General features: G+C 35.8%; 1 protein-coding gene across 2 annotated transcripts in view; it reads left to right on the top strand.

Annotated features, from left to right (window-relative positions):
• ptpn3 (protein tyrosine phosphatase non-receptor type 3) overlaps positions 1-12,106 on the top strand; it is a 30,357-nt gene that overhangs the window by 4,042 nt on the left and 14,209 nt on the right. For both annotated transcript variants that reach the window (XM_051130967.1, XM_051130968.1), the window contains exons 2-15: positions 526-695; positions 3,521-3,628; positions 3,761-3,803; positions 4,599-4,677; positions 4,779-4,823; positions 5,742-5,794; positions 6,009-6,126; positions 6,199-6,286; positions 8,083-8,171; positions 8,509-8,572; positions 8,739-8,875; positions 9,008-9,133; positions 11,457-11,570; positions 11,672-11,762. In XM_051130967.1, coding sequence (XP_050986924.1) covers positions 552-695; positions 3,521-3,628; positions 3,761-3,803; positions 4,599-4,677; positions 4,779-4,823; positions 5,742-5,794; positions 6,009-6,126; positions 6,199-6,286; positions 8,083-8,171; positions 8,509-8,572; positions 8,739-8,875; positions 9,008-9,133; positions 11,457-11,570; positions 11,672-11,762 — 1,299 coding nt within the window. In that variant the 5' untranslated portion in view covers positions 526-551. The remainder of the gene's footprint in view (positions 1-525; positions 696-3,520; positions 3,629-3,760; positions 3,804-4,598; positions 4,678-4,778; positions 4,824-5,741; positions 5,795-6,008; positions 6,127-6,198; positions 6,287-8,082; positions 8,172-8,508; positions 8,573-8,738; positions 8,876-9,007; positions 9,134-11,456; positions 11,571-11,671; positions 11,763-12,106) is intronic.

Raw genomic sequence — 12,106 nt, 5'->3', positions numbered from 1 at the left:
TTAGTGAAACCCAAATGCTTATAAACTGACATATTTGATTGTGATTGTTAATGCTGGTGATGTCATATCATACAGCTCCATTTTGACGTTATCAAAAGAGCCTCTCACAATAAGTGTGATCTTTAAAACAACAGGCTGACTGTTTCTGAAATCATTGAATATGTCAAATGTTTTCTTAAGATGTGTTTACGACAAGCATGTATAATAGGCACAGTATCTGTGCTGACCTGTCCATCCATCATTTGGGCTGGAACATTCTCCGCACAGGCTGTATAATTACAGTTACGAGGGATTTGCTAAGGTCTCGTCATCGGATGCGATTCACAACATGTTTTCAAAAAGTCTATTGCGCACAGAAAGAGAATGTACCGTATACGTTCGTTTCATAACATTGGAACGGCATGTACAGAAGTTCTGCACATGTGTCATGTTATTTTTTACAGGTAGTCATCATCCTCGTCATCGTCACCTTCACGTTTGGAACACGTCCTTGCGTTTAACCTGTCTGACTCCTTGTTTTGGCAGGTGTGCATATGTGACGGTGTTGGGAGATGACATCCCCATGGTGCGTGCTTGGAAACAAGATCACTGCTCTTGGACTCGCCGATCTGTCCAAACATACACACATGCCACGCACCGGCCTAATCTGTGTAGTGCTCTTCCCTGATGGCACAACCCAAAATTTTACCGTCACTGTGAGTATAAGAGCGTATGCAGTGGTGTGTGGATCGTAGGATGAGCAAATATGACTGTTAAAGCCCTAGAGAGAGAGAAGTAATGTGCACGTGTGCATGAGCTTGCCTTTATTGGCAGTCCGAGGGTGGAGATGGATATTACACTGGTGCTTCTCTTCTCATGTTCCATATTGCACTGCTGCAACCTTGGCTTCATGTTCTGAAGGACACCCGCCCACCCTCGCACGCGCACACAGGCACGTTTGTCAGGAGGAAACAGTCATGAAGTAAATAGGGTCTTATGCTAGATGATAGAAATGAGGGCAGTAGGCCTGAGGGTTCTGCTTCAGACTAAGGTATAGTGAGTTGAAATTAAATAGGAAGATAAAAAAATGGGCATTAAAATGTTGATTCATTACAGTCAGTCAGTGATTTAACTGACTGACTGATAACGCTGAATGGTGAATAGAAGAGTTTTTTTCTCTGCTAATTTAATAATTAAATTAAATTTAATATTAGTTTCAAATACTCAGTTTACTTATTAAAACTTATAGGAAAAGTTCACCTAAAATGAAATTCTGTCATTAATTATTCACCCTCATGTTGTTCCAAACCCGTAAGACCTTCATTCATCTTCAGAACACAAATTAAGATATTTTTGATGAAATCCGACAGCTTTCTGACCCTGCATAGACAGCTATGCAACTGACACGTTCAAGGCCCAGAAAGGTAGTAAGGACATTGTTAAAATAGTTCATGTGACATCAGTGGTTCAACCTTAATTTTATGAAGCTACAAGAATACTTTAATAAGTAGCGATTACCAATTAAAAGCATTTAAGACATTGTGTTAACATGGCTGTAACCACCTAAATCAATGATTCTAAAGCATTTTGGGCAAAACCAGGTAATTTACCATAGAAGTCTGATTGAAATTTCCTTAAATGTTGCGTGCTTGTTTAGAATCATCTATCGTATATGCTTAACCAGTTTTATGAAGTTTTGAGCTTTCATTTAGGATTTATAGGATTTTTTGGGTATAATTGGCCACACCCTTTAAAAATGACCCTGTTCCAGTTTATCAAACTGTAAAGTTCAATATTTTTTGGATAATTATGGAGCGCTGATTCTTAAACACTGCTGATTGGCCACAGTGTTCACGTGCTCAACAGATATGACTGTGATTGGCTACAATGAACAGCGCTTCACGCTCCTCACCGAGCAATCACACAGAAGCACAGAGGGAGCGTTTGAAAACTGCGTCAGTCAGCGGATCCCTAATACATCTGTACATAGACGGATCTGTGCGTGAACACAATGGCCAATCTGCGATGTTTAAGAATCGGCTCAACAGCGGTCAGATGTAAGCGGGAAATGGACGTTTTTAAAATTTCAGTACTGAAAGGTACCAAAGCTGGTACTTCTGACAACACTAGTTGGGACTGAGCGAAAAGCCTTGGACTAGTTTGCAAAAGTAGCCTTTTTAAATAATCTTAAATATTTTATGAACAGTTTGTTTAACAGCAGTTTTTCAGAATGAGGAGATCTATCATATGATATTATATAGTGTATATGTAAAGGTATGAACATTTTATTGCAATTTGAGGTCATTTACAATAGAAATATAATGTTTTTGACTCCTTTTTAATTGTTATAGCACCACCTATGGTCCAATCACCATGAAGCTTTGCATGCTTGTTTAGAATCATGTGTGGCACTAGCTCACCTGACCTTTTGTTTAGGATTTATAGGCTTTTAGGTATATTTGGCCACTCCCCTTTTCTAAATGACCCCGTCATAGCTACCCAAAGGACAAAATTCAACATTTTTTTGATAATTATTGATGTAGAGAGTCCAGAGAATTGTGCCGCAGTGGTTTGATTGAGACTGAGTGAACAACCTAGGACTAGTTTGCAGAAGTTTTTAACATAAAATGATTTTATTGAGAGTGAAGGTTCTTGAGGCAGAGTAGCTCAGTATGAGGAGATCTATCAAATGACATGCATATTATGTGGATGCGAAACACCACATGACTACAGAGGCATAAAACTCAGTAGTGCCAACTAGTGGCTGATTTCTTTCAAAATTCTTACAGACCTCTAGGTCCATGTGCCAAACTTGCCCACGAGTTTTGTTTCGATTGGCCTCCATTAAGGTTGTCTAATAGGTGCTTAAAATTCTTTGGCCAGTGGCGGCGATGTTTTTTGAGATACGCAAATGTCCTTGTAGACACTTGTGGCACTTTGCACACAGATTTTCATGTTGACAGGACAAATGGTTGCACGATTATGGCCATTTTTATGTTTTTCCCTCTTATAGCGCCACCAAGTGGCCAAGCTCCGTGTTTTTGTTCCCTGTGACCTCAGATTGAGCTATTACATAGGTGTTTGGCGTTTTACTGACAGTGGCCCTGCCCCTTTCGAACATTTTAGCGACGGTGAGTTGAAAGTTCAACTGTTTTTGCTAATTATTGATATTCACTCTCCAGAGTCTTTCTGCACTGGTTTGGTTCCGATCGGGCGAAAAACATAGGACCAGTTTGCAAACGCGAAATACTCGAAAATTTCGCCTAACTACCTTTCTGGGTCCTGAACGTGGTAGTCGCGTTGCTGTCTATGCAGGGTCAGAAAGCTCTTGGATTTCATCAAAAATATCTTAATTTGTGTTCCAAAGATGAACGAAGGTCTTACGGGTTTGGAACAACATGAGGGTGAATAATTAATGACACAATTTTCATTTTTGGGTGAACTAACCCTATAACCCCTGCAGCATATGGTCACTTTATAAATATAGGTTTGGAAAAGTGGTACAATTCCTAATGGGACAACATGTGTCATTGCTTTGCAGAAACATGATGCTGGTCATCTGCTGTTCGACTTGGCTTGCGAACACCTCAACATAGTGGAGAAACAGTACTTTAGCCTGCAGATCAGTGAGGACACATCCAGCTCTCCGGTAAATGAATGTGTGGTTGTTTGCAAAAGAGCAAGTGTTTATTGCTATGACCCAGAAATAGAGACAAGCAATGCCCTGTCTTAAGAAACATGATGGTTTCAGTGTTTGAGCTGATTAAATCTGTCATTTCAGAAGTGGCTGGACCCTAACAAACCCTTTAAGAAACAGCTGAAGGGTGAGAGAGAAACTACACACATATACACACACACATACACAGGAGTCAGTGTATATATATATATATATATATATATATATATATATACATAATGTTGGGATAAATTAATATTGGTCAGATTTCAGCTATAACATGAAAGTTATGATCTTATCAGTATATAAGTACATAAATGTTTTATTGTGCATTTTACTTATATATTTATATATAAGTAAAATATATTTAAAACTCCTTTTAAAGAAATTCAGTTATGATAAACACAAAAAATGTAAAAATATGAAGAATGTTGACGAAAAATGTTGTTTAAATTCTGTGGAAATCTGCAGGGCTTTTTGCAGAAGTTCTGTGGAATCAGATTCCATGTGGGACTAGAGAGCACATGTTTGATGAGTGCGTAATATGAGTTATATCATAGGAGCACAACGAATTTATTTTCCTTTAAAAGCACATCAGGAGACACATGTTTGTTTTCTCATGAGAATTGGAGGTGGCTGATTTAATTAATCAACTTACTTGAGTCATCAGACGTGATATGCATGCAGTAAGGCACAGACGGTGATAGCAGCTCTCGCTTTATTGCCCACCTGCTTTTTTGACTTTAAATTTAACAGATTGGTTTGGATTTCTTGGGCATTGCCAAAACCACAATTTCCTATGGGTTTTTTTTTTCTATAAATAGTATGGTACTGAGCTTAAATTGAACTCTGATCAATAAATATCTGTTGCTTGAATTTTGTTTGAGGTCTTTTAGCTCTGACTGTGTCCTCTGCTGTCTCTCTCCCACTGTTATTCCCTCAGGTTCCGCTCCGTTCTTTTTAATATTTAGAGTGCGGTTCTTCATCTCTGATCCAAATTCCCTCCAGCACGAGCAGACCAGGTACATATCCCTGTTTATGTGTAAATGAGATAGAAATAGATATATATTTATTATTTATATGAATAGAATGAGAGGTTTCTCAACCTTATTTTGTTTTGCAGGCATTTTTATTTCTTGCAAATTAAGAAGGACGTTTGTGAGGGGAGGTAAATATTGATTTACTTTGCACCTACAATACCATTCAAAAGTTTTGGGTTGGTGTGCTTTTTAATTTGAAAGACGTGTCTTATGCTCACCAAGGCTGCAATTATTTGATAAAAATGCAGTAATATTGTTCAATTTAATACAATTAAAAATAGCTGCTTTCTGTTTTAAAATGTTATTTATTTCTGTGATGGTAAAGCTGAATTTTAGCAGCCATTACAATAGTCATCAGTGCCACGTGATCCATCTAATGTGATCTGATTGAAAAAAAAAAAATCTAAATAATAATAATAACAACTTTTGATCAATGTAATGGGAAAAAAAGTATTGTTTCCCCCCCCCCCCCAAAAAAAAATAAAATAAAAAAAAATATATATATATATATATATATATATTTATTTTTATTTTTTTTTTTTTTTTATTTATATATATAGCTTTTATATGATGTATAAATATCAATTTAAAAAAAATTGACCCTTATGACAGGTTTTGTGGTCCAGGGTCACAAATGTTTCACAAAAGTATATTGTTTAAATTACAAATATAGACAAATATATTTCAGAGGAATTGTGTATATTATTTTTTTTATTTAATTTTATTAGAATTTTTTATGAATTTCATGATCAAAAAGACCATAAAAATACCAGCAACCCAAATCAATCAAATACATGCGGGATGCTGGTTATGCAGTCCTTGAAAAACTGGTGATTCTGGTTAGAGAGTAAATTTCAGGGATTGTGAGGAGGTTGTGTGTGGTCTGATAGAAATACTGTTGTGTAAGAATTATAACACACAACTATTATGGACATTTATACCCTGACAGTTAAATACCAATAAAATTTAATACTGACAAATACTAATAAAAAACAACCTGATGTCACCACCATTTATCAAAATATCATGTTGTGTTTTTATTGCAGATTAAAGTGTCCATTAAGCTCAGCTGTGGTACTGGCTTCTTACGCTGTTCAGTGTAAGTTGTGGAAACGACACTTTGTGATTGGCAGCCCTGCCTTAGAAACATTATTGATGTTACAGAGGATGTGCGTGTGTACTTGTAGGAGGCATGAGTCTTCTCCAGGAAATAGCTTGGGTTAATGGCACTGTCAAAATTATAGATGACTTAAAGCACATACAATCACTGTTTTTTCAAACAAAGCATTCTAATACTCCTGTTTGATTGACAGCTGAGCTTGGAGATTATGTCCCTGAAACCCCTTCCGGATACCTCAGTCAGACCCATTTTCTTCCTGACCAAGACCATGAGTTCCTTCTGAAAGTGGAGTCGCTGCATCCACAGCACAAGTACGTCAGCACACACATTCATATATCCAAACACATACATTTATTAATTGTATTTGTCTGAATGTGTTTTAGAGGTTTGTCTCAGAGTGAGGCTGAGCTGTGTTATTTGAATACAGCAAGAACATTAGACCTGTATGGAGTGGAGCTACATCACGCTCAGGTAAAATTTAAAGGGATAGTTCACCCAAAAATGAAAATTCTGTCATTAATTACTCAACTTCATGTCATTCCAAACATGAAAGACCTTCGTTCATCTTCGGAACTCAAATTAAGTTTTTTGATGAAATCCAAGAGCTTTCTGAGCTTGCATAGATAGCAACACAACTACCACTTTCAAGGCCCAGAAAGGTTGTAAGGGCATTGTTAAAATAGTCCATGTGATATCAGTGGTTCAATTGTTATGTTATGAAGCTACAAGAATACTTCGTTTATGCAAAGAAAACAAAAAAACAATTATTCAACAATTTCTTCTCTTCTGTGTCAGTCTCCACCATGCGTTCACAAGAGCAAATTTAAATTTTTGGCTGAACTATTAAAGGAGAACTCCACTTCCAGAACAACAATTCACAAATAATTTACTCACCGCCTTGTCATCCAAGAGGTTCATGTCCTTCTGTCTGCAGTCGTGAAGAAATTAAATTTTTGGAGAAGCATTTCAGGATTTTTCTTCTATAATGGACTTCATTGGTGCCCCGAATTTGAACTTCCCAAATGTAGTTTAAATGCAGCTTCTCAGGGCTCATTTTTTTCGGAAAATAATGTTTTTTATACTTTTTAAGCACAGAATCTTGTGTAGCACAAGCTCTGGGATGCGCGTTCACAATGCTACGTACTATTGAATCATGTCGAAAGGTCACGCGGAACGTAGGCGAACTACAGACCCAGTGTTTACAAAGCGAACGTGCAAAGACTAAGAAAGTGCAAGTAAGTTTGCAAACGCTGTTTACAAACAAAAAGGTACAACAATGTTCTCCTCTCAAGTTGTAGGAGAAAATAAGATGGAGTTTTTCGCCATACTCAGTACACAGATGAACTTACACGTGATTCGTAGTAGTGATGGGAAGTTCGGACCATTTTACTGACTTGGACCTTTGAGTGTCGTTCAGCAAAATGAACAAATCTTTTTTCAAGTCATTTCCTTCATTTTAGCAAAATATAATTAAAATGTTAGGTGTTACTTCCCTAACACATCTACTGCTTACACAAACGTTGATCACACTACAAACAAGACAAAACTATAATGCTATAAGAAACAGAAAAGATTAATTCATTGTTTACCAGGGCCTTTAGTCTATGATTAGCTCACCTCACTTCTTATCTGACAAGTTTTTGGGTTTGAGTCGTTCGTTGATCACATGACAGCCCAAAAAGATGAACGAACGACTCGAAAAACCCAAAGACTTGAACCTAATAGGATGTTGCGCATGAGCAACTGAACTGCACTCCCCGAGACAACTCGTTCTTCCCGAGTCACATTGAAGATTTGTTCAAAATGAAAGAATCGTTCAAGAACGACCCATTACTAATTCGTAGCGTCGTGGACGCACATCCCAGAGCCTGTGCTTAAAAAGTATACAATTTTTTATTTTTCGAAAAAATGTCTGATCTTTCCGCTAGATAAGACCCTTCTTCCTTGGCTGGGATTGTTTAGAGCCCTTTGAAGCTGCATTTAAACTACATTTTGGAAGTTTAAAATCGGGCCCCAATGAAGTCCATTATATGGAGAAAAATCCTGAGATGTTTTCCTCAAAAACCACAATTTCTTTATGACTGAAGACAGAAAGACATGAACATCTTGGATGACAATGGGGTGAGTAAATTATTTGTAAATTGTTGTTCTGGAAGTGGACTTCTCCTTTAAGTTAAAGCTTTAACTTCTCCCAAAATATTATGCAATAACTGCTCATGTTAGGATAGTTTTTAAAATGTTAATTTTTTTTAAACCCCTTTTTATAGGATGTTAACAACCCCGCCCTCTGGGTGGGCATTACATCAGGGGGCGTGGCTTTGTTTTGCCATTTAATTTGCTCCAGTTTTTTCCCCTGGTAAGTTTTGGCCAATCAAATTCTTTCTTTAATGTTTTTGTGCTTACTTTATTTATAATTACGTATATGCTTTGAGTATGTTTTTTGTAAAATGCACTTTTTAAACTTGTTTATAGCTGTTATGAATGCTGTTTGACAGTGCTGTAGCTCTGTTTATCAGAGCTGTGATTATCATTACAATGGATGAGATACGAACACTGTAGAAAAGTATAATTACTGTTATTAGTGTAATTAAGAGCCCTGGAAACAGTATCTTTTATTTTTATTCTGGTGTACTTTGTTTTGTTTTGTTTTTTTGACAAGGAGGCTGCTTTTTGAATGCTTGCTTTTTTTTCAGGATTAACATCATCAAAATTTCATTCAAAAGAAAACGGTTCTTTGTCCACCTACGCCGGAAACATGTAAGATATGCATGATTAATCATGCTCGTCCTTCAAAACAAAAGCAAAATAATTACCATATTAAAGCCAGATACTTAATGCCTCAAAGACATTGAACACTGCAAAATCAACATCTTTGTGTGAGACTTCATGTTGTTTTTTTTCCTCATTTATATGTGTGGTACAGGGTGAGTCACCACGTGGTCACCACGTGGTTTCTCTCTCCATGCCGAGTTCACGCACCTGTAAGAACCTATGGAAATCCTGTGTGGACCACCATACGTTCTACAACAGAAAACCTTCTCACTCGGCTTCGAAACTTAGGTACACAGGCAGAGTCACAACGGAGCCATTCTAAGAAATTACTGTGTTCTTTATTGCCAGAGTTAATTAGAGTTCATTGCTGCCTCCACCAAATGAGTGTGTGAGTTTAATTGCATATATTTTTTGTTAAAGCTCTATCCCACTGTACCGAAAGCTGATTGGTGAGATGATGTTGAACCCTACGGAGAGGTCTAACTCAGTGGAACACTTCGAGACAAAGAGTCTACCCTCACGGTCACCACCCAACACACCCAACTGGTAACAGTGTTCAAATACGTTCGAATGTATTTAATCTTTACGGTAATGGATTAGAGATGTTTCATGTATTTTACCAAACAATGTATTTGTACTACCATTCAAAAGTTTGGGGTCAAGATCTTTAAAAACTACTTAAAAAATTAATACTTTTATTCAGCAAGGATGCATTAAATGGAACAAAAGAAGTTTTTAATAAAAAACATTATTTCGAATAAATAGCTGTTTTCATTAATTCTGTTCTTTTGAACTTTCTATTCATCAAAGAATCCTGAAAAAAAGATAACATTTTATCAAAATAAGTAGCATAGCTGTTTTCATTGTTGATAATAAAAAGTCTTTCTTGAGAATGAAATCAGCTCATTAGAATGATTTATGAAGGATCATTTGACACTGAAGACTGGAGTATTGCATGCTAAAAGTTCAGCTTTGCTACCACAAAAATTAATTATTTTAAAATATATTAAAACATAAGCTGTAATACTGTTTTATAATATTACTGTTTTTGCAGTATTTTTTTTAATCACATAATAATTGTGAGCATATGAGTATGGAAGCCAGTTTCCACCACTGAATAAAAAAAAAAAGAAAAATTCTCATACAAACTTGCAATTCTGACTTTTTCTTGCAAATGGTAGGAAAAAAAATCCAAATTGCAAGATATAAACTTGCAATTGCAAGGAAAAAAGTGAGAATTGTGAAATATAAACTCACAATTGCTAGAAAAAAAAGTGACTGTGAAAAAAGTGAATTGTGAGATACAAACACAATTCTGGGGGAAAATAAGTCAGAATTGCAAAATATAAACTCACAATTCTGACTTTTTGTCTCGCAATTGCAAGTTTATGCCTTGGAATTTTTACTTTTTTCCCTTAGAATTGTTTGTATCTCGCATTTCTGATATTTTTCTTTTCATTTGCGAATTTATATTTAGCAGTTCTGACTTTTTTCCCCGGATTTGCGTATTTGTATCTCACAATTCTGACTTTTTTCTCGCATTTGCAAGTTTATATTTCACAATTCTGACTTTTTTCAAGAATTGTTTGTATCTCGCAATTCTGACGTTTTTTCCTTGCATTTACGAATTTACATCTTGCAATTTTGACTATTTTGTCACATTTGGAAGTTTATTTCTCACAATTCTGACTTTTTTTCCTCGGAATTGTTTGTATCTCACAATTCTGACTTCTCACATTTGGAAGTTTATTTCTCACAATTCTGACTTTTTTTCCTCTGAATTGTTTGTATCTCACAATTCTGACTTTTTTCCCATGCATTTTACGAATTTACATCTTGCAATTTTTACTATTTTCTCACATTTGCAAGTTTATATCTCACAATTCTGACTTTTTTTTTAAAGAATTGTTTGTATCTCGCAATTCTGACTTTTTTTCCATGGATTTTACGAATTTACATCTTGCAATTTTTACTATTTTCTCACATTTGCAAGTTTATATCTTACAATTCTGACTTTTTTTTTTAAAGAATTGTTTGTATCTCGCAATTCTGACTTTTTTTCCCTTGCATTTACAAATTTACATCTTGCAATTTTTACTGTTTTCTCACATTTGCAAGTTTATATCTCACAATTCTGACTTTTTTTTTAAGAATTGTTTGTATCTCGCAATTCTGACTTTTTTTCCATGGATTTTACGAATTTACATCTTGCAATTTTTACTATTTTCTCACATTTGCAAGTTTATATCTTACAATTCTGACTTTTTTTTTAAAGAATTGTTTGTATCTTGCAATTCTGACTTTTTTCCCTTGCATTTACAAATTTACATTTTTACTATTTTCTGACATTTGAAAGTTTATCTCACAATTCTGACTTTTTTTCCTTAGAATTGTTTGTATCTCACAATTCTGACACTTTTCTCGCATTTGTGAGTTTATATCTCGCAATTCTGACTTGTTTTCTCAGAACTGTAAGGTAAACTTGCAATTGTGAATTATATAATTCAGTTATGAGGGTAAAAACGACTGATATTTTCTTTAGAATTGCGAGTTTATGTCTCACAGTCCTAAGAAAAAAAGCCAGAATTGCACTTTTGTATCACACAATTCTGAGAAAAAGTCAGGATTGCAAGACGTGAACTCGCAATTGCGAGAAAATAGTCAGAATTGTGAGATAAAAAGTCACATTTACCTTTTCATTCAGTGGCAGAAACAGGCTTCTATAAATAAGAGACTTCTAAAACATTAAAAATCTTTTGATTGGTAGTGTGTATATATACATACATAAGGTTGCGGTCAATGTAAGGAATAGAGCTTGTAAAAGGGTTACTATATTTTATAATGTGTGTGAATATATCCTTCATTTTAGGCGGAGTCCTCGTTTACGCCATGACTTCCGTAAGCCACGCCCCTCATCTGTGGACAACCTGACCAATGAAATGAGCTATGTGACTGAGAGTGAAGACGTCTTCTATACTTACAGGCAAATTTACTCTACATATGCAAATGCACACAGTCTCACAGCCATACATATGTATTCAATAGTACACTCACAGTAACTTCTTAAAACTGATTGCACTGAAGGAAAACTCAAGAAGAGGGGCGGACGAGTGGTAGCTGGTCTCACAGTGATGATATCACCACCGAAGAGGATGATTTGCACATCTGGGATAAGGTGAGTTTTATTGTAGATGATGGGCGATGATGCAAGATCAAGGGAAATGTGGTTCACAACAGGGTCTAACTTCAAAGCTTCTTTGCATATCTTTCCAAAGAGTCATTGCGTCAAAAATGAGTGGTTGGAATGAAGAAGTTCCCTGTGGCACATTTCAGCGCAGAGTGTGCATGGTTGTGATTTGATGGATGGGGCAGTTAAAAGCTATATTAGATCTGCAGATTATGCGGAAATGCAGCAAAGTGCTGTTATTTTTTCCGGGAGTCGTTTTAAGGTCATAGAGAAAGTAGAAAATGGCTGTAAAAAAAAATGATGGTGCGAAAATAAATACATTTGTAATTTAA

The sequence above is a fragment of the Labeo rohita genome, chromosome 16 (assembly GCF_022985175.1).
Source record: "Labeo rohita strain BAU-BD-2019 chromosome 16, IGBB_LRoh.1.0, whole genome shotgun sequence".
Lineage (NCBI taxonomy): Eukaryota > Metazoa > Chordata > Actinopteri > Cypriniformes > Cyprinidae > Labeo > Labeo rohita.
Note: the sequence above shows the minus strand (reverse complement) of the source record. Positions and strands in the feature narration are given on the sequence as shown.